The sequence below is a fragment of the Rhodnius prolixus genome, unplaced genomic scaffold (assembly GCF_049639745.1).
Source record: "Rhodnius prolixus isolate KJV_2025 unplaced genomic scaffold, Rpr scaffold_1, whole genome shotgun sequence".
NCBI lineage: Eukaryota > Metazoa > Arthropoda > Insecta > Hemiptera > Reduviidae > Rhodnius > Rhodnius prolixus.
Window position 1 is genome coordinate 136,805 of NW_027411581.1, and position 23,380 is coordinate 160,184.

At 33.3% G+C, this 23,380-nt stretch overlaps 2 protein-coding genes across 7 annotated transcripts in view; one reads left to right on the top strand and one right to left on the bottom strand.

Annotated features, from left to right (window-relative positions):
* Nucleotides 1-13,719, bottom strand: part of woc (zinc finger protein without children) — a 72,000-nt gene extending 58,281 nt beyond the window's left edge. For 2 of the 4 annotated variants that reach the window (XM_074123099.1, XM_074123093.1), the window contains exons 1-7: nucleotides 13,315-13,456; nucleotides 8,211-8,692; nucleotides 3,715-3,838; nucleotides 2,336-2,398; nucleotides 1,794-1,874; nucleotides 1,113-1,455; nucleotides 110-354 (exon numbers count right to left, since the gene is read on the bottom strand). In XM_074123099.1, coding sequence (XP_073979200.1) covers nucleotides 110-354; nucleotides 1,113-1,455; nucleotides 1,794-1,874; nucleotides 2,336-2,398; nucleotides 3,715-3,838; nucleotides 8,211-8,611 — 1,257 coding nt within the window. In that variant the 5' untranslated portion in view covers nucleotides 8,612-8,692; nucleotides 13,315-13,456. Of the gene's footprint in view, nucleotides 1-109; nucleotides 355-1,112; nucleotides 1,456-1,793; nucleotides 1,875-2,335; nucleotides 2,399-3,714; nucleotides 3,839-8,210; nucleotides 8,693-13,314 lie in introns of all 4 variants that reach the window. The other 2 variants (XM_074123102.1, XM_074123110.1) reach the window with 2 other exon arrangements.
* Nucleotides 13,720-14,304: 585 nt separating this feature from the next.
* Nucleotides 14,305-23,380, top strand: part of Sap47 (Synapse-associated protein 47kD) — a 29,511-nt gene continuing 20,435 nt past the window's right edge. The window contains exons 1-4 of one of the 3 annotated variants that reach the window (XM_074123164.1): nucleotides 14,305-15,037; nucleotides 17,939-18,175; nucleotides 19,536-19,624; nucleotides 20,749-20,870. In XM_074123164.1, the coding sequence (XP_073979265.1) occupies nucleotides 14,889-15,037; nucleotides 17,939-18,175; nucleotides 19,536-19,624; nucleotides 20,749-20,870 (597 nt within the window). In that variant the 5' untranslated portion in view covers nucleotides 14,305-14,888. The remainder of the gene's footprint in view (nucleotides 15,038-17,938; nucleotides 18,176-19,535; nucleotides 19,625-20,748; nucleotides 20,871-23,380) is intronic. The other 2 variants (XM_074123156.1, XM_074123171.1) reach the window with 2 other exon arrangements.

Below are 23,380 nucleotides of genomic sequence, written 5' to 3' on the forward strand. Positions count from 1 at the left end.
AGTGACCAATAATAATCAACTTGGCTTGTAACCCATACAATTTTATTAAGTTTCAGGATATCTAAGACTGGAAAATAAATAATAAAATGACAAAAATAAACAGCCCTACCTTCAATGTCCTTAGCTTTTTTTGTGAATTATTAGTTGAATATGAATCAGCAGATGACCTAGAGGTAGAAGGGATGCTGGACGAAACTAGCTGCTCTGGCCTACCCTGCTTATCATTTTCTTTGTTTTCGTTAACAGAAATTTTTGTCTCAGTGGTCGTCTCTGAGACTGGTATCACATCTTTCTCGCCATTCGGTTCAATCGCAACCGTAGTAGATCCTGCGGGTGATGGAGGAGGGTGTTCATCTAGATAATTACACAATTACTTTTAACTTCTTCAACAAAAACACAGTTAATAATATAGATATTAAACTACAGTATAATATAACTCATGACTTAGAAGTAACTACCCTCAGACGCACATATAAAAAAAAAAAAAATAGATATTGTTTTAATAAACTGTGTACTGTGTCAGTGAACCTCGGAGGATCTTTATAAATTTAAAAGTATTCTCTAAGCGTTTTCAGAAAAGTTATTACACATCATTTGTGACAATCTATGTATTGCATCCAAATGGCTACCAAAAAGTTTCAAATGGTTCGTTTATCTAGATAGCATGGAAGGGTTTAGAAATTACCAAGAATGAGAGCTTGAGGGACACAGTAGCTTCAGCCCCAGCCAACCATCACAACTTGTAACAAAAGTAAGAAAAAAAATTATTCATTTGTTGTACACGCTATAGAAGCGAATACCTATCAACTGAGTTATCCGTGTCTAAACAAACCATACATAAAAAATAAAGAGGTAAACCACGATCTAAGCTCTCTGTTTTAAAATGAAGAACTAGCCTCTTGAGAATGTACAAACCAAATTCAACCATATATAAAAAATTAAAACTAAGGGACTTGACATCAACTTCAACTCAACCACAACTCGTTGCTCCGTGCCTATGGCCGCCCAATAATACATTAACTCAATGTACCGATGTAACCATTATTTCAACGCACGTTCTTCAAATTTCAGGCACTTCCTATTAACTATAATAAGAAATTAGTCATACTTACGAGTACTGTTATCCGAAGATGATCGCTTGTCAGGAGAGGAATTTGATAATATGCAGACTGTTACATTAGGATTTTTAAGTACAGCGTCCTCTGAGAGCGAATGATCTCCTGTAATAGTTTCAATAGAAGAAGCAGGAGAACGTTCTTCAACATCCATTACTTCGACCAACTCTTTCTGTTGCACCTTGTCACTAATAGGATCTCCTGAAGAAATTGCTGGCAACTCTTCTGTCTCTTCATCCTGATCCACTTCGTCAACTTCCATAACGATTTCAGCTCCGAGTAGCAAATTGTCAACAGAATCAGCAGAATTTTCTAGGCTCGTACTTCTAACTTTGTCAGCCTTTTACAAAAAAATTACATATTCCGTTTTTGTTAACTAAGATGCAATGAAAAAAAGTTTAGAATTTTTTTTTTTAATATCAAACTAATACGGAAATAGTGAATAGTGATAAATGGATTAATATTATTCCGATTAACATTAATGCTATGGATTGGGGCAGATAAATTACTAATCCTCTCAGTAACTTATTTTTTCGTTATCGCCCACCTTGGTTTCCCGTGAGTTCTTAATCTTGAAACTTTAAAAGATTCGTAAAATTGCCACTCAATGGAAAATAAGTACAACTTTGAAATAAAATCCCTTAATAACTTTAACGTTAACTAAGTTAAATTTATTACCTCATTGGTTTTCTCACTCTCTTCAGCAGATACTTTTTCCTCACGTTTCTTTAATTCAGAATCAGGTTGGCCAGTACCCAGCTATAACACACAAGAACATAAATCTACAGACTTATAAATTTCATTCTTTCTTTCAGTACACACTTGACCCAGAAATTCCACAATTATACAAAACTCTGCCGTTTATAGACCATCGACACAGTCAACTGATCGTTTAGTATTCAAGCTGATGAGTAATGAAAGAGACTGATGGATTTCTAGTTGCTTTGAAACATTCCAAACTTCAAATCCGAGTAGAGTGGAGAATGCCACTCAGAATGATGGTTTAGCGTTACACTTCAGTCTTGGATGTAAATATTCTGGAGTTGCCAAGGAAGACCAGAAGAATAAGGAGCTGTCAATTTGTTTGTTTAATTCAATGTATTTAACTCCAAAAATTTAAAACTTCTAAAAATCACGTTAAGCCATTACTGTCGATAACAACACAATTAAATAATTTAATAATTGTTAAAATTAATTTTTAGTATACTAACAACTCTTACATTTGTTTGATAGATGGATGTAACATCAAGCCTTGTTTTTTCCATTTCTGCTGGGCTGACTTCCTTTTCAAACAAAATAAAGCATGTATTAATTTACTGCTAACTGCTGTCCTTATAATGTCCCCCCCCCCTCCACGCACACACACACAAGTCCGAAAATACATTATTTACATTTATAAAAAGCCTTAATCTTGAATAACACTGTTCTTAATTTGATAAGATAAATAAATATCCAAGTTTCTCTCTAAATTATCACTTTATTCTGCGTACAAAGACGTTTCGGATCATACAGGGGCCAACCACAGAAACTTATTTTCAGTCGATGGAATTTGATCACTAAGTTATGTTTGTGTTCCCTTAAAGATACGATATGCAATGCAATTTTTCTAGAGTGTTCGATAAAAATACAAAAATTCACTTTTACGTATCGCAGTAGCTATCAGCTTTAGAGACTCCGCAAGTATATACTTTTTTTCTGTTACTCTGATTTTTTGAACGAGCCAAGTACTGTATACGGTTCAGCTTGAATTTCTTTATTATATAAAATCGTCAGCCTCAGAACTGAATTTAGTTAACGGCGGTACCTTTTTATATGTTTTCCTTCATTATTTAACAGTAAATTAGTAGAGTGAACCCTCAACAATTTTCTCTTACCGTTATTTACGCAATTCAATTTGCATAAAACTAAATTAGTAGTAAAAATAATTATAGATTGCTTAAATATATTCTCTATTAAAGCACGTGTAAACTCTTCTATAATCACACTAAAATCATTTTCTGAAAAAATTTCAAACCAAAACGGTTCTGAGAGTTATAACCAAAGAAAAATGATTTCATTTTAGCACTTCTCTAAAAATATCAGAATATACGACAAAGCAGTACCAGAAAGTAAAGCTTCCAGAGAACTGAATTCTTCCAAATCGGACTTTCGGCTATACGTACATTTCAAAAATATGATACCAATACTTGAACCTAAAATATACTAGAAAGGCTTTTAAAGTAAAGCTCAACAACAACATTTATTAAATAAAAATCAAATGAAAAAGTTACAAATTAAACTTATAGATGGTAATGTACGTAACGAGCGTTCGAAGTTTTCAAAACATTGTTGAAGCCGGTCTCGAGAAAATATCAAAAAACTAAAAATATATTAAGCAGTTGTACTTACAATGGTGAAAAACTTATTGTCGTTTTGCGTAGTTACACTTCAGCGAAACATTTTTTTTTAGTTACTGCAGATATAAAAAAAACGATAATTCAGATAAAAAATTTACCCATTTGCAATACTTTCCTTTTAAGAGACAAGGCAAAAGACGAGCATGCTATTTTAGTAACTATACTCGGACCATTAGAGACTATTTTGCAATTTATTCGCTTACACCTTGACGAAGACTAGATGCTGATGCTCCGACTACTTGAATAGCTTTGGTCTTTGTAGGGGATGATGCCGAAGTCCCTGCTATGGTCGGTGGCACTTCTTCTTCCTCTGAACCCCGTTCATTTCTAACAAGAAAAAAAAACGCATAAACGAATTTCTTTTTCTAAAACAGATTCTTTCCTTTTAATGACATCCATTCCTAATAATCATGAACGACAATACCTGGCCAACTCTTACCAAGAAAAAACAAGCTTATTTGATGACTATTTAACCTATAATAATATTCTCGCCTCACTTAGTCTTACTGGCCTAAATCACTTACAACCATATATTGCAAGACTTCATCTCTCTGCGCCACACAAAGCATTTACTCCTACTAAATGACATTGAATATCTTAAGCGCTTTAAATTTTACAATAATTCAAAAAATGTTACCTGGCAAAACACCCTGACTGTCGATCAAAATTAAAGCTTAACAACAAAATACTTATATATAACGCATTTAGAAACCTATTTAGTCTAAACGATTTGAACTGAGGGGTTAATCCAAGCATTCCTACATCTACCTAGTCCAAATGCCACAGTCAAAAATTCTACGCCAATATTAAATGCTCAAACTAGGTCACATTAATACACTTGAACCTAAAAGTTCCTTAAACTCAATCCAAGGAGTGAGCCATGAAAGCCTCTTACAAGAAACTTTTCTATCGCCTTCCCGCACTCCTCTAACCAAATCAACAACTTTAACCACCATCATCTTTGGCTCTATTGGCAATTCAAGCCGTCCACTGAGACTGCCAAAGATGGGCAGGTGTTGGTCTAGTGGTGCAGTTGGTGAAGTGGAAAGTTTGACGCTTTTACAGTTTGCATCATTATGCATCGCATTTACCCTTAATGAAATGAAAGGAGTGCGGCAATATTACAATATTTTGATGATAATCCGTCCGCCAGTGTACGATGAGCTGCAGCTGAATTACATATTACGCCAACTACAGTTAGGAGAACTCTCTCTGCAGGTGGACAGCATTATCAACGGGCATACATACATTATATAGCATTATCAACGGGTACGACATTTATTACCTCAAGAATTTTGTCAAAGAAATATTTCCGATTGGCATTTAAATCAAGCTGATCTTAAGCCACAATTTTCGCGTCATATTCTCCGGACGGATGAAGCTACACTCACAAGAAATGTTCAACCAAAAAAATTATCATCTCTGGATGCTTGAAAATCCTCACGCAATTCATGAGCAGCATTTTCAGCATGAGTTTCAGTGCAATGTTTGGTTGGGGATATCAGACAATATTTTAATTGGTCCGTTTTTTTCACCACCTAGGCTTAATGCGGACACATTTCTGCAGTTTCTTAGAAACGATTATTACATTTTGATTAATGTTGTTCCGCTACAACTGAGAAGGAACTAATGGTTTCAATTAGATGGTTGTCCAGTACATTGCGGCAGAGGTCTACCACAGTGGCTAAATCAACATTATCCCAATCCATTGATTGGCCGTCACCATCGGCTTAGCCTGCACGCTCTCCAGATCTGACACCAATGGATTTGTTTTTTGCTTGGGGTACCATTAAAGGAAAAGTCTATGAAATGTCGGTCAATGATCTTCATTCTTTAAGAAGAAGAATAATTGAATCAATAACAGCAATCCAGTGCCGTTCGGCTATTGCTGCTGTGGAAGAAAGGTACCGACTCCTCATTTTCTCTATTATTTATTTATTTACTTTTAATTGTCATCATTTTCTATTAATAAAGTAGTTGGAAGACCCTATTCATTTTTTTTTATTATAACCTACCTAATAATAATTCATAAAATTGAAATCTTTATACGTGAATATCTCATAAACAAGCGTTAAAGGGCATACCTTCAAAGGAAAATTGTTTCTTGTTTTGAGGCCCTAAATTCATATTTTCAGTTAGGACCCTTAACCCTGAAACACCCTATATAGCAGAACAATAGAGACAGTGAGACAAACATTATCGTCTCTCAATTTCGGAATTCTTAATCTTGAGACTGAGAAGAGGGAAAGAAGAGTCACATTTTTCGCAAAGTGAAGTTCCCTCCAAGAGGGCGAGGAGGGGAGAAATGTATTGACCAAGTAGTGATTATTACTAACAGTCTGCTCCTCGCTTTTCCTAAGGTCTCCCTGGAAAACATGAAAAGCTGCTAGGTGTTGGATGGAATGAACGCTTCTATAATTCTTAATTTGGAGTGTCATCATAGACATACCTGGGAAGGCCGTGGAGGAGAACTAAACACACGGTACAAGTACATATCAATACGAGATCTTATACCTTCATGTGCAGTAACCCTGCAGTGACCTCATCATCTAACGAGAATATCTTGTGGCGGGGTGTTTGCTCCAGGGAGTGGTTATCCATAATTGCCGACTCATTGCTCCTGGGGCATCTTCTCTAGAAGGCCTGACGAGTTATTTCCTCGCAAGTGCTTCTCTGTAATTTCATGGCACATGTTGTAGAACTTCTTGGACAATTTAAATCTTGAGAACCTCCACAGGTTTTTGAGTATTTTGAAATAATTGTTTATCTTTCTCCATGAATATTTTAAAGCCGTTCTCGCCTTTAGTCCTCTGGTGCAAGACTCCCAAGACACAAAGCTTGTTTGTTTTGGATGCTATCTTAAAAACTCCCATCCAAGCATATGCTGCGTAGTTCTTAAGGATTGTTCACACTTTTAGAGTATATTATTCCATTAACCAGGAATAAGGGCAAAAATCTATTCATTGATTGTAGTATGATTTATTATTAATACAATAATTTATCATTATTTTTTTTTGTTGTTTTCCGGCGCATCGACATCTCGGTCATTAGCGCCCAATTTATCATTATTATTTTTTTTGGCACATCGACAGCCGGGGACATTAGCGTCTATTTGTAGAATGATCTTTTACGAAGTAGTCGCTTATCAACTTGAGTCCATACATATTAACTCCATCTGGATGTCAGGATGACTTTACTTGTTCAGTTAAAAGACGTATGTCTTTAAAATTCTCCAATTTGTTAGATACCTTAATATCCACCACTCCTTTCTATTCTATTATCTTCCAAAATAAGAATATCACTGGATGCGTCGCTTGCTATTTCAAAAATATCGTCTAAATTTTATCTTCATTCACATCATATGAAAGATCAATCAACCCCTACACTTAAAAATTTATATTTTTTTTAAGGAAATTTTCCTCTTTTGATAAGTAGATGGCGGAACTGTAACTATTTTGGAGAGATATTTTTAAATAATGTTTAGAGTTGCTGTCCAAAAAGAACTCAAAAAAAAAAAGAAAGAAAAACTTCTTAAGAAAACATTTCAAATAAAATTATAGCTTTTTAAGGTAATTAGTGTTAATGGGAAGAAAGTAAAGAATTTAATAAAAAGGCAAAAGTTATGGGGGAGTGGTACAACGTTAGTAGGAAGAAGACAGGGAGTGGCAATTAGGTGGGACATAAAAGAGTTAAAAAGTTGAAGTATACTGGTACTCGTTTACTTAAGTACACAGATCCTTCCCAAATTCACCTCCAATAATTTAGTAACTAGTCGGTTGAAAGTGGTATAAAGAGACTAAACATGTGAGTTATTTTCTCTTCAAAATTGCATAAACGAAATTACAATACTTCTTTTTAAAAGAGGTAAGATAAAAGAAATTAAATTGCGATACAGTATTTTCCTGTAAGAGCGTTAGGATCAATTATAACTACATTACAACCTGTTGACTATTAAAAAAAAAAAAGAAAAAAAAAGCTGTGTTTACAATAAATACTTCTAAATAACGGAAAGAGAAATTAAAATTATGATACGATAGCAATAATTCATCTGAATAGGATTAAGAGAAAGTAATCACGTCTAAATGAAGAAGGGAATTATCGTATAACCTCTTTATCCTAGATTTATCAAAATTTACTGTTTTGCCCACTTTGTCAATATTTTTCTCTATAACTATTTTATCTGCTTAGACGACAAAGATTACACTTTTATAAACGTAAAATGTTTAGGAATATAAATCCTCATTTATATGAGGATATGCTTTTTTTTTTTTTTACAGATAATCTGGGAATTTAACTTTAATAGAATAACAAAGAAACATCTGTCAAAAATGGGTGTTAAAATTACGCTTTTTTAAAGCCGTTTTGACTGTCAACCCTTACTAAAATCTGGATAAATCAATTTGTAAATATGTCATATACCATATCTTTTTATCAAGATAAAGTTTCTGATATCTTGTAGGAAAAAAAGCAATAATATTATCCAGCACAATGAAGCCAGCTACATTTTGAAAGAACTCACTCAAATGTGATTCTATATTGAAGCGAACAAAATGCATAACGTTACACTCACTAACAGAAATTCGAGATGGTAAACATACGAAAATTTAAAACTAAGTAGAATATTTATGCACTGTACATTTTTTTTTAAATTTATAACCATGGAATAATACAATTTTCCTCCAGGAGAAATTCAACTTACTCGATACTTTTAGCAAGGCTTTCATCTGTCGCATCTTCCGTAATCGACTTTCCTTGTTTAGTTAAAAGAGATTTGTCTTTAAAACTCTCCAATTTTTCAGATACCTTAATGTCCACCACCCCTTTTCTGATTCTATTATCTTCCAAAATAAGAACATCACTTGATGCGTCGCTTTCTACTTCAAAAATATCGTCCAAGTTTTTATCTTCATCCACATCATATGAAAGATCAACTATATCTGCTGATCCTACTTTTACATGCATCAGTTTCTTATCTGACGACGGGCCAGATGATAGATAATGTTCATTGGTTAGAAACAATGGTAAATTAGAAGAGCCTTCGGTAGAGAACCCATTTTGGGTGACTGGAGAAGTCACTTTCTCCAAGGAAGATGTCATCATCAGCTTTCAATTGCAAGAAGTATCTTGTCCAGCTGCCAAATGAATCATTTCAGGTACCTCCAGTTTTCTCACGCGCACAAACTAAACAAAACAGATAATACTTTTTTTCCCTTTACTAACAAGAAACATTTTTAATAAGCAAATTCTAATTCAGGGTCGGTAACGTACCTGACGCGTGCCATAAGTTTTTAGCGAGCGGCAAACAGACCAGTATTTAAAGATTATCAGTGAGTAATAATTACTTCTTATGATTATTTATACTTAATATAACTCGTTGCCAGCAGTATTATAAAAAACGTTTATATACAAAGAAAATAAAATCAACTACTAATAACAATAAATTCATTCACAAAAACAAACACACACACATATACATAAATATATGAATTATGTTACAATATATAAACATTACTTGTTATATAAATATATATGTGTGTGGGTATATGAATGCGTGTGTGTGTGTGAAGACATGTTCAACAGCAGGAATGGATCAAGCGTGAACTGAAAAATCTAAGATTTTAAATAAAGTGGCGGTGGCTGGAACAAAAATAAAAATAGGAATAACGCAGGCGTTTATTAATAAAACGAATGGGAAATAGTGAAAGAAACAAAAGTAAAAAACAACTGCTCAACATTAATGAAGTGGACAATTGTCCGTAATAAGAACTTGTAGAGAACGCAAGAACGAGGTATTATCAAAAGGAATACTTCATAATAAAGTATACAATTAATTTTGATTCCTCTTTGGCAACACCAAGTCTAATTTACTCAATTCATGTCTCTATGTATATACATACAAATGTTAACTGCAGAGTATGAAATCCTGCCTTATTATAAGATGCCCAGTTACTTTAGGAAATTTAACTATATATATATAAATTAAAAATAAAAATAATAACTGAACGGAGTTTTGACTGTAGACAAGATAAGAGAAGTCAGTTCAGAAGAATAAAGCAAAATTAGGAACAAAATAAAATACCTATGTTCGTCTCGACCGTTTTTAGTAGCGTGTAGGCTGAAGTATGTATGAAATAATAATTACATTATTATTACATAATAATTGCATAAGTACTTGCTTGATTTGTATGTCTCTTGTCGTTTAATCAACTTTTTAAACTATAAGTTTTGTTAAGGAATTATAGGTACTCCTTAACAAAAACTTACAGTTTAAAATGTTAAGTATAAGGGTTGATTAAACGCCAAAAGGTACACAAATCAGCGAGTACCCAACATTTCATTAATACTTCATTAATATTTAAGTAATTCTACTGCATTAATTTTCATTAATAAGTTATTTTTTAGAATTTATTAGATGTCACAGACCCTTATGCTGGCCACTTCATTTATAATACTTTTTTGGTATAATTATGATAAATCACACATACGTACATGCATGTTAAAGTAGAAAAAGACAAAGTTAGAGTCCGCTACTGTCTACAAATAACACACAGTTATAACAAGTAGATTATTCAACAATATTCACTTCTCAATTGTAATTTTAATTTAGTCCCCCTAATTTTACTTATAGTAAAATACTGGAATAATTAGCTGTCCTAAAAATATGCATATCTTATTTATTTTATATTACATATATACAACATTGTGGGATGAATACCTAGATTGAGAATGTAATTGAAGAAAACTATATTATTTGCGATAAAGCCAGATAATTATAAACGTTTGACTACTTCATAAAATAACAATTACTTTAATCGAAGAATGAACTTAAACCGACGATTTTTATTTTAAAATAAAAATAAATAAACTAAATCATTGGTGTATGTTGGTGTAAGTTTTTTTTTTAAAAAAAGGTTTTGAATTTTTTAGCCTCATAATTTTTTTATGTTTTTTATAACGTTTTTCTTTTTAACCTGTAATTAATAGTTTGATTATTATAAATAACTAGATATTACAGTCAATCTACAGTGCTACTTGAACATATATTTTGTAGACGAAAATGGCCAGCATAAGGGTCTGTGACATCTAATAAATTCTAAAAAATAACTTATTAATGAAAATTAATGCAGTAGAATTACTTAAATATTAATGAAATGTTGGGTACTCGCTGATTTGTGTACCTTTTGGCGTTTAATCAACCCTTATACTTAACATTTTAAACTGTAAGTTTTTGTTAAGGAGATTTTTGTACCTTTTGGATAGATTTTCCTTTTTGTCTATTTGGAGTGTTACATATCTGCTTTACAGATTTTTTTAAAATTTGGAATAAGCAATTCTATCATTATAACCTGATAAGGTGTTAAGTCGGAACCATAACTACCACTGGAGCGATCTTTTTAAAGATTGATTATAGATGCGGTCGCCCAAACCATCCTCAATAACAATTTTTTTGAAAAAGCGTTTGGAATAATATATCAAGGTATTTGTACGTAAATAGCAAAATTAAACTGCGATTTCAGTACTTCCTTTTAAGAGGAGTAAGAAAAATAAATTGCGATTGCAGTACTTCTTCCTAAAAGGCAAAGAGGCAAAGATTTTTTAATCGACAATTCATTGATTTAAATCGGTTCACTCATTGATAATTTAAACGATTGCAGTACTTCCTCTTAGTAGGTGTAAGAGCATGATGGCACTTCACAGCCAAGTAGAGGAGCTTTAACCACTTATTCGAGCTGAATTTTTTCAAAATCTGACTAAGCGTTATAGAAATATTGGTAATAATTGTTTTAGAAAGGGCCTTATTTGGGCGAGGCGAACTCCCCTCCTTATGAGGCACAGCGTCGAGACTTTTAAAGGGTAAATCTGTAAAAAAAGGTCGATTCGAATGACACTTCATTCATGAAAATCGGTTCACATGTCGATAATTTGAAACGATTGCTATACTTTCCCTTAATAAGTGTAAGAGCAGATCGTCGCTTTATTGTTACGTAGGGGAGCCATAACCCTATCATCCTACCAAATTTTATCAAAATCGGGCCAAGATTTACAGAGTAATTAGTAATAATCATTTTGGAGGAGGCCTTACATAAAGGGGGCTAACTCCTCTCCCATTCGAAATACAGCATCGAGACCCCCAAAAGGCACATCTACATAAAAGTCCGAATCGAATGACACCTCATTCATGAAAATCGGTTCACGCGTTTAGGCGCTACGTTGTTTACAAAAAAGGTAACAACAAGAACAAGAACAACAACAACAACAAGAACAAGACCAATTTTTGAAAATGCTGTTTTTGCTCATTTTCAGCAACTTTTTTCTCGAAATCTATTCGATCTGTGTTGTTGCAAAAAATTACAGTCATAAAGGAGGATTTGCCATATATTATAAAGAAAATTTGGGAATTTTATCTTTTATAGAAAAAGAGAAAAAAATTGTCAAAGTTGGGTGTTTTTCAACGTTACGCTTTTTCGTGCATTTTTTGACGATCAACCCTTATACAACTGTCCTACCGGACAGTTTTAATACAAGCGGTAATGAGTATTGTAATTAAATACGTTAATGTAAAGTACTCGATACAAGGGAAGTTAGGTTTCTTTAATTTTAGACATTTTTAGTAGGCTTGTAGGCATCGAAGGCGAGTGAACCTCATTAAAATAGAGCAAGTACTCAAAGACACACACACACACACACACACACACACACACACACACACACACACACAATTAAAATTTACCACATCACCTTAATCACTCACTAATTTTTAGCCTTTAAAAAGCCCAATAAAATCAAGCTTTGATACATTGAATGTTAGGAGTTCCTGAAATTAATACACCAATCCCAACAAAGTGCTGGACAACTGATCACTTACAGAAAAAAGAGAATGCATCAACTTAGATATTTTCTACTGACTTTCGATTGCTCGAGTAGATGGCTTATTACATTTTTTTTTAAATGTTAAACAAAAAAAAATATTCTCAGGTCTTCCCTGAGTATGACTCGAAGAGTTAAATGTAGTAAGGACTAAATTAAGGACAGCTTAGTAATATGTTTACAAATGCCCCGAGAATTATTCAGAGCATTGCCGGCTTCTGGACAGAATTATCTCATTAATAACATTTCTATCACAGGGGAAGCTTCTTGGAGAAGAAAATCTAGGACAGCCAGCTAACTTTGAAACTCAGAAGCCACAATTTACATAATTACGTAGTTTTTAAATCATGTAAATATTAATTAAACATCTAAAGGCTGAAAAAAGATGGAAGAATCTCGTTGTAAGAATGGAAATGAGATTAAATAGTAAATGGAAATCAAATATGTTGACTAGAAAATCATTTAGTAAAAATCTGTTATACAATTATATTATATTAACTATTCAAAGTCATGCAATCATCATGTGAAAGTTTTCAACCACAAAATTATAACTACATAAAGTAATCGATCAATTCTGAAATTGGAATTAACTTAACTAATTAAGCATGGATTGAAAGTTGTAATTGAAAAATGTTTTTTATTCCCAATCAAAAAGGAAATTTAACATTTCGGACGTAACTATCATAAGATTCCCATCATTATTGTAGCAAACAGTTGAGAACTTAATGTCTTATTAGAAAAAATTTCGTTGGTGAATCCTGAATATACTTAGGTCTTTACTTAATTTCATCTAATTCTTACATTCAGAAACGCAGTAAAGTTCTCTTTCATACACTGATAAATACTGCAAGCAAATTAAAAATTAAGGAAGAAAAAAATTAACAATAATCAATTTTGAGAGAACTGTGGAATGGAATTAAATACAAGAAATTTACCTGAATATAGATTATTAAGAAATCTTCACTGTATTAAGTAAATTTCTACCAAAACAACTTCTCTAAATTAGTAATTTGGTCCCGCATTTTCAAACGTAAAATTGAGTAACTATGTACGCAATATTAAAATTAGTAAATAACAGTCATTTTATTCATGCACAAATTTTCAGTAACGAAGTAGCTTAACCTCAAAATAAGATAAATTCACTGCAACGATTTATTTTAAGTTCACTAAATATCCCCACAAAAAAAAAATCACTTAAAAAGAAACATATTATTAATTGCGATAACAGATTGGAAAACTTTACATTTTATACAACACTAAACTAAAAATGATCCAAATCTATGGCGGGATTATATATTAATTAATGTCTATTTAATTTACTGCTCTACTCCGTTTCAGTTGTTGCTTGTTGGTATCTATATCTAACAATACAATAACACTTTTGGTTGACATGGCGGCATTTTCCAAGGAACAATAATCGGTTCCGAGCCGACGACACCATGCTCCAAGTTTGGTTCAATATTAATTATTTCTTCATTTTCTTTCTTTTTTTTTTTAATACAAATTACTTATCATCGCATTTAAAAGAAAAAATGAACCATAATTTATATAAGTAAAATAAGAGCATAATTTATTTCTAAATTTGAAGAATTTTAGGAAACTGTTGAAGTTATTTTAAGAATTCAGTTGTTCCAATCTAAATTTATTTTACTGCTCAAGGAGGCCAAAATTAAGTCTATTGCACTCCTGAATTATCATGCTTTATTAGCCTTAAGTTATAACCGTGTGGGGGCGCCAAAATATAGTTGAGATTACAATTTAAATTGTTTTTGTAAATATTACGTGACAATAGTGCTAATATTTCTATAATAGAATTTTTGTAGTAAAACCTCAGTAAAATAACTGTTAATTGAAAGTACCGAAATAATTTTATATGGCAGTATATTGAATATGAAACTTTTTTCTAAATTTGGGAAGGGATATAGGTAGATTAACCCATAACTCTGAAATACTTTTAAGTTTTCTTCAATTAAACTCGTCTTAAATACAAACTAAACAGTTTATACTCTAATACAACTTAGTCAAAAATTAGTGTTATTGAGGTGAAAATTTGTAAACAATATTTTGCTGAGTACCAGCCTGGTTTCTTGATATCGATGAGGGTGAATTACCAAAGGTTAGTTCTCTTGACTGCTTTGCAAGTTTAGTTTCGATTTAGGTAGGGTTCGTAACTAGTAGCGTACTGTTCTTCGCGATATAATCGGCGACGGACTTTTTGCTGATGAAATAATTAGTGTAAAGCTTCTTATTGAAAAAATTTCATCACAAAAGTAATCCTTATTAGGATAAAATTGGATTATTGTTATTAATGGATTTTTTGTTTTGTTCAACTGCTAGTTACTAAAGTTAAAATTTTGTTTTTTTTTTCTCAAAATATAAAGCATTTTCTTTCGCAAACTAAAGCCAATTGAGACGATCTGTGAATCAGGAAAAATTATTAATGATGTGCGGATATTTCCTTTTAAAACATTAGAATTTAGTGACCTGGATCGTTGTTTTCAAGAGCAAGATGTTTTCCGGCCTTACTAGTCAAGTTTCGAGCTGGATGGGAAAAAAGCATGAAGCTGAAAATGGAAAAACAGAGGAAAGTTCAGATGTAGATACACCAGTTGTAGCTGCATCAGATGTTATTGCAGATGGCAATAAGAAAGATTTAAGGCAAGTCATTTTTATATATTTATGCTCTTTTGTTCCAGTGGCCAAATTGATTGTGAACCATACATTTTTCCTTCAGTTCCAATTTTAAACATTAAGAAAGTTTTTGGTGATTTTTTTTTTCATTTTCATAATTCAGTTTTATTGCAATTCATTTTTTATCAATTTTTCTAAAATCAATAAGGCCGTATTTAGATTATCAGTTTCACCCAATAGAGAACAATAAATTTTGAAATTTTTCATCTGATTAATTGAAACCCAACATTTGTTTCACATCTGTATTCTATTTGCTTGATACTATTATATTATTATATTATTGGTTATAGTATCACTTTCACATAATGATTCCATATTTTATGTTATTGTAGCTATAAATATGTCATTAAATTTACTATAAATGAGGGGACTCAGTTGAATGTATTACACGTTTCTAAACTACTCAAAAACCTACTCTTCGAAACTCGTGAAATATATTTTAAACGGTTATTATATTAACTTAATGTCTTTAGAATAGATGTTAGACTAATAAAAAATCTTGCTGTATAATAGGTATTGATTTATAATACGTGAATCATCGATGTATTAGTTGCACATGACTACATTTTTTTCTCGGCTATTATTTCTGTTCAAATTTCATTTAGCTATTAGAATAAATTGTCTTCCAGGAAAAGAAGGGCTGAGAGACGTTGTTTATATCACCTGCATGTTTATTAAATATTTTTTATATCCCTTTACACTGAAAGAAGCGATAGTAAAGTTTTTGATACATTGGTGGATGATTCTATTTCTAAGATGAACTATTGAGGGAAAACTCAATAGTCTGATTGAAGGAAAAAATTAAAAGAGAAAAAAATAGTAAGCAGTGGTTCAAATAAAAGAAGGTCCCCTCTAATTAAAGCCAATCAACATTTGTTCTGGAATTGTGCAGGATGAAATTTTAAGCCTACTTCTCACTTTTTGTTTCAAATTGTTCATAATTTTTTAGCTTTCAGAATAAAACACTTAATATCTCAAATAAATATTTCATAAATACAAATTATGAGAGCATCAAATGTTTCTTTCTTTACGCTGATATTGTTCTTTGTAACGTCAGAAGCTCAAAGGAAATTTAACATTCTGTCTAGTTTGTTCAGCTAATGCAATATCCGTTAACTCTGAAAAAAGTAAAATTGTTCCAGAGATCAATCACAAAGGCTTAAAAATTTAAAATTATTTTCTAGGTAGAATTTAGAGCTGCAGAACATTAATAATTACAATATTTGTTCCGTTCTCTGCAAACTAAAAATTTATATTCACCGGAATATTTTTTAAACTGGCCACAGTAAAATAGTAACATTAAAGACATTTTGATTAATGATCACATTATTTGATTCGTAAAAATCACTTCTTGCAAACTTCTTTTACTCAAAGTTTTGGCGCGGGTGGCATATCGTGTAGGAAATATTGAGGAAATGATGCAGATTAAATTAGGTTTTTTCAGATCTCGATTCTTCTCATGGTCCATAAAACTTTAAATTGCATCTGTTGGGTCTTGGACTGAAAACTGCTGCTAGTTAAATTAATTATCCAAAACCAAAATTGTAAGGCTAATCAATATTGCTATAAGATAAGAAAGATTTGGGACTAACTACAGCATAGTATTAGAATTTAGAAAGTATATCTGTTAAAAGAACTCTCCAGAAATTACAATTCTTGAACAGAAATTATATGTGAATAATATGTAAGTGGGATTGGATACAAATGAATGGCTGACAATTATTTAAAAACATGAAGCAGCAAAATCAGGTGGTTGATATTTATTGTGTAATGTGGTGTAATGGTGTCTTGGAATTGTTAAGAAAGTTAAGGGAGGGCTAAAAGCCTTTTTTGATGTGCGTTTCGGGTGTTTCGGCGCTGTTCACCTTATTGGAGAGGAGTTAGCCCCACCTCCTCTAAAATTACTTTTCATAAATACTCTGTAAATATTAACCCAATTTTGAAAATGTCTGGCAGGATAAAATGGTTAAGGGACCCATGCCGATATTAAAGTGAGATTTTGCAATCGGTCAAATCTGCAGTTTAATTTCTTTTTCTTCACTTAAGTAAAAGTACACTGTGTTCACACTTAGTTTAAAATTCTTTTTCACCTCCTAAAAGAAGTTATTGTAATCGCAGTGAAATTTCTATTTCAAATTTTGAGTTCCTAATTTTCTCATTCCAAAGTACAGAAACCCATGCATTTCGCGCATTTAAAGACTACGCCTTACTCTTCTACTGAGAGACATATCAACTTCATATATACATACATTAACACAGACAATACTAAATGTTAATAATTTCAAAAAATTATACCAAACTAAAAATTTTTATTTCCAATATCTCTAAGTGACAAAAAAATCAATGCAGTTTGGCAACATTAAATAATACTCCGAAAACTATAAATGAGTGAAACATTAACAATGGTAAATGGTAATTTTAAATAAATTGCATCACATTAAAATTGTTGGTTTCAAAATTCCCATATAGAAATTTTTGAAATTTTACAAAAGATTACTTCTAACGCCACGATTAAGATTAATATCAATGTCAGATATACAGTAGTAGTCCAAGAGGGTACATAAATAATTGCCAGTATCTATCTGATTTCTCTCTCTCTCTCTCTCTCTCTCTCTCTCTCTCTCTCGCTGTGTGTGTGTTTTTCAATTTTTCTAATGTATGTCTAAATTATAATGTATTGCTGCTTAAGATAGGATGATTCGAGCCTTAACAAAATGTGAAGAAATTCAGGTGGCCTTTAACTTTAAAAGATTGTGCTTCAAACTTTAGAGTCTTCAGAGTTCCTAAAATTCCTTTAAATTTAATATAGCTTTAAAAAATAGTTAATGATTTACACACCACCTTTTACAATATTAAATTGTGTTATAGCCCTACGAAAGTTGGCGCTGCTGGTGGAAAGTTAGAAATGTTAGGAAATTTCGGGGGAAGTGTGAAAACTCAGATGTCCAGTTGGCTCGTGGGAGGAATACCAGGCCTGAGAAAGACAGAGAGTGGTCCTGCAGGAAGTGGTGGCGAAAATACATCTGCGACTACTGCAGCTTCCGCTCCCACTCCACAGCTTTCAAACCGAGGATCACCTATAGAAAAAGAGGATGAAGCATCTAGGTAGCTTCTTCGGCTTAACTTTCTCCTCACTTTATACTTTAAGTTTTCTGAAACCAAATTAGTGATTATAAAATTCAGTGCGAGGTAATTGCTAAGGTAAGTTGATTTTTAAATTAATAAAAACGTCTAGGAAGCAAATTGAACTTTTAGTGTGACCAAAATATCTAATTTCCACCGTTCTAAGTTGTGGGTGTCCAATCCAATGAAGCATTGATTTTGCTGTTTAGATTTCTACATCTTTTATAGATACTCTTATAGCTTCAAGATACCCAGATATGGGATTATATCACATCCATATCGCCGTTGCCACACAAGGCACTTGACGGGTAGTCAGTCTCATGTTAACAGTGGTCGTGGCTAGAGTTTAACCTGTATCAAACAGCTTCGCCATCCTTCTAATTAAATCCTTGTCATTGTCACTTATTCACCAGTTAGTTCCCCTCCATAATAAGCCACTTGTGGCTGCGGTGCCGTGGGGTCCCGTCCCGCCCATTAAATCTTAAAAAATCTTAGTTCCCCTCCATTATTCATATTTACGTTTTGCAGTTGAATATGGTTTTTATTGTTAAATTTCCACGCCTTTCTCAAAATATTGTTCATATTGCAGGATATTGAGTGAGTTTCAGTTTCATTAAATTTTTATCGTTTAAACGTACCAGTGAACTCAATTTCATATACAAAATTGACGCTGTTAAATAAATCTAAATATTAAATTTGTCAGGCGCCACGGTAGCCGAGCGGTTAGAGGCGAGACCTGCGAAGCTAATATGTATTGTGGTACTGGGTTCGATTCCCGGTCTTAGGCCTTGGATTTTATTTAATGGCTAAAAAAAGAAATTTACAGTAAAGAATGCTTGCTAGTCGCCTCCGTCCACGACACCTAATCGGTAGTTAAGCCCTGCCTGAAAAATAGGCGATTACTTTAATTTACTTTTATTAAATTTGTGACAAATGTATATCTTTAATATTCATTAGACGTAACTTAATTCACTGAACTACGTTTGGGACATCAACTGTCAGGATGTGGGACTATGTGGGTAGCTTTTACTATGTGAGCCATATATAATAAATTGTATTTAAAAAAATAATTAAAGTTTTCATTAGACTCACTCTCGTATTTTAAAAAGTCGAAAGTCCAGTAGTGAGCTTGCAATAAACAAAGACAATAAACCTTTGTGAATATTATTTCTTACACACTTCATTTTCAAGTAAATCTTAATAATATTTTGGTGAACTTTTTCTTTATGGATTCAGGGAAATCTCTTTCTTCAGAGGCGATCCAAGCTAGGGAGATTTTTTATAAATTTTTAAAATTAATGATTAGCAATTTGTTTAGTGTCAGTATTGATTACTTTTTTAGTGACACTGGAGGAGCTGACAGCGAAGGCCACGCATCCGAGGGCTCCGGCTCACCGCTAGAAGAGAAAGATCCGGCCCAGATGGCAGCGGGTATGCAGACAGTTTGGCGCAGTTTATTTGAGTTAAAATCAGTTTAGAGAGCTAGCGAGTTTCGTCATTTATACGACTTGATAAGCTCCATGTGCTTTAAATGCCTTTAGTATCACCAATTTAATTATCGCCGATGAAAGTATTATTTCCACATTAACTGAAATTCAAGCCTTAACTAAATGATCAATTCCTAAAGGGTTTTACTTTACGGGTATTGACGTTTCTAGGTTTTTTTGGGGGGGGTCATTAGATGTCTAGAATTCTCTGAACAGTCAATCCTCTTTGCTCTAGTTGACATTTTTTGTTCTTCGCATTTCTGACAAGCTACTTACATCTCTCCATAGTCTCTCTGTGTTTTTTATAATCTTAAGATTTCCGTATCATTCTCCTAGAACTTACATCCGACTGCAGAAACACATACTCATTTCAGCTTGTAAGAAAGAACATGTAGAAACACAAAAATTCTTCAATATCATTTCAGTGTTTTTTAACTTAGGTTTCTAGATTAGGTTATTTTGAAAATATGCCAGAGGTAAACCTTGTAGAAATGGTGACTCCATTGATTACAAGGTGGGGCACCGCAGTTAAAGATTATAATAACATCCCTGCAAATGCCTAGTAGACTCTTTACAAGCCCCAGGGCTTACCTTTTTGTAACTTTGCTCTGCTTGTAATCTCGTTAGGCTGCCAAAAATACTATACCGCAAACTAGCAATCGCAACGCAGTCCTACTTCATACGAGAGACCGTTTTCTCCACTTCCTGACACAGTCTTCACAGGATCTAGAATGGAAGAGAAAAGGTCTATTGTATGAGAGACGGATGCTTTGAATTTCCAATAGAAAAAAACACGCTTTTTACAATGTTCAGGGTATTCCTGATCAGTATTTTCGGAATTGTTTCCATTAGTCTCTAAGTATCATATTTTAATTGTAGAAATAGATGGCCCAAAAGAGTGCGACTTGAGAACAGTGTCACTCTAGGGTACAGAATGCATGTAATAATGATTCGATTCTATATTCAGCCCTTTCTCTCACTCCTTCGAATTTACTTGGAACTCTTTTATTTAATATACACTTGTGCATTGTCTTTATTAACCAGTTTAATTAAAAGTAACATTTGCAGTAAGCACGAAAATGGCTGCTGGCGCCAAATCATTTGGATCATTCCTGTACTCAGCTGTGAACAAAGCGGGAGCCAAAGTGTCTGAGGCAAGTGCCAAGATTAAGAAGACTGTCGAGGAAAACGTAAGTTGAACTCATTCTTATTCTTTGTTTTAATCTGTAATTTGGTTATGTCTGTTTTTCATTAAGTCGCCCTGGAGGTTCCTAGGCCAATGATTTACATATCTCGTTAGAATTTTTTTTTTTTTTTTATATTGATCTTCGAGTCTCAGTTTCGCCTCCGGTAAGCCGGAATTTCATTCATTAAGGTAAGAAAATTAAATTTTGTCCTGCACTAATACTGTGACCTTTCAGGCTTCTCTTCTTCGGCTTAAACAAATCTGCCAAGATTGACCACCTCCCAGCGCCTAAACCGGAAAGCATTATCTCAACGGTTTTCTCGGTCGAAACTGCCGATCATCTTCCCCCATTTATTTATTTATTTATTTTAAATTAATTAATGCAATTAATCTCTTATCAATACTAATTGGTAATACGGTCTGCCTGGAAACAGAGAAAGTCCATCAACTTGCCGAAATGATGTGGCCAAGGGAACCTACCAATCTGTTGCCAAAAAGGTAAAGCGTTAAGTCCCTAATTACAAGTGTAGCCATATAGTAAGTGCTGAAAAAGTAACAAAGGAAAGCTGCTTTGGAATGTTGCAGTCATCAGTACTTGGAACAAGTAGTCAGAGCTAACAGCCAGATATAATGTGATTGAAAAGATGCAATTCTGGACATTTTTGTCCCATTGAATCACAACATTGTCTTTACTGTAGCTGAGAAGAGGCGCGTAGTAACTTAGTTGCGTGCTAAAAGGGACTTGATAACGATCGAGGTGTGGTCATCTCGGCAAACTGACTCGTCCCGGCCGAACTCGTTTCCACGGAGAGATTCGTGCTCGAAAGAAGCATATTCTTACCAAAAGGGTAGGAACAGCTGAAAAGTTGGTACAACACGCACTGTAGCATATAAAGAGGTTCCGTGGGAAGTAAGTTGTATCTGCTGAAAAAATTCACTTAATTGGTAGTATGCCTTGGTAGGCATATTTTTTCCAGTCCGGAGCGGCCCTATCACTGTCCTATTCGCAGTGAGAGAGAAATTCAAATTTAAAACTTTATTCAAAAATATAGAGAATTGCATAGAAGATGCATGAATGATCGTCATACGACTCCGTCTGAGGAGTCAAAATTTACAACAATCCCTTCAATGTAAAAAAAAACAGAAAACTTAGTACACTGGACTTCTCCGCGGAGTTCCCGGGGGAGCTTACCGACAAATCTCCGCGCAGATTTAATTATAATTCAGAAAACTGTGTGTCGACCATCAACTTATTTTTTTTCAAAACATATTTGTAATGTTTGCATGGTACTTTGTGAAAAAAAGTTAAGAAAAAAAAATATTTAGAAGAGTGTGGAATAATGGAGGAAGATTTGAAGAGAAAGGAATGGAGAGGATACTTTTATTTACCACTGTAGGTAACAAGGTTGAGAGGTAATGCAGCTGAGCGCAGAGGCAAGGTTACAACTTGTTGATGTAGACAGTCTCCCGGAGCCTGCTGTAATATTGATCCAGTATCTCCGCCACTGCCTCTTAGCTCTCCCTCTTTTATATCACATTTTTTAGTCACACCTAGTGTGATGGTACATAAATCAGGTATAAACTGCTATTATGTTGATCTTGACTAAGAGGGGTGGTGCCATAATTCTCTCCATAGGATCATTTCAAAGTAATACTCGTTCTAACAGCGTATTGAAAATAGTTAAGTAATGTTTAATCTAAATTACAAACTGGATGAAACTCGACTGACGGATATAGTACTTAACTGAAGAGATCTAGCTTTTCGCAAATGGTTTCAATGATTTTCTTGAAATTTGGTAACCCACACTACATACATGTAGATTTATTTCATTTATTTGAATTTATTTAAGCAGGGCTTTCAAGAAGAGGTCAAGTTAAAAAAAATTACTCAAAATTCAGTTTCAGTACGTCTTACTGTTCTAATACTTGAATTGATATTCATGTGTATACAATGTTTAACCAAAATCCCGAGTATGTAGAATATCACTCTACCGGATGTAAGACAGTTTGGTTAATACTGTTTTATTTGAACTTGAGCATACACATATGTATGTTACATTTAACTTCAGGAATACTGAATATTTTAGTAGGTTTTGTAGAAGCTGTGACGTGACCCTTTCGCCGTGTATCACTGGTACAAGTTCTGTGTTTAATATAAATTTAATCGTGCAGGAACAGAAGGTGATGTAGTTTTTTGACAAAGTAACTTTTATGATTTGAAAACTGTTGAAATTCCATCAGCTAAAGCAGAAATATTTTGTAAAATGCTTTTTTGTTTATATTTAGATGGGTAGTGGCGAGTTTAGCGTTATAATGTCTGATTGAGTACGTAAAAGGTACAGGAAGTGCGAGGGGCAGTGGTTGGGTACGTCACCACAACCATTGATCCAGGGCCATCTACTTCTACGAGAATTCAACCTAACTCCATTCACGCCCCCACTTACTAATCACTACAAAATTGCTAACAAACACTCGTAGAGAATAACTGGCTGAAGTGGTCAGTCTTCAAGCAAT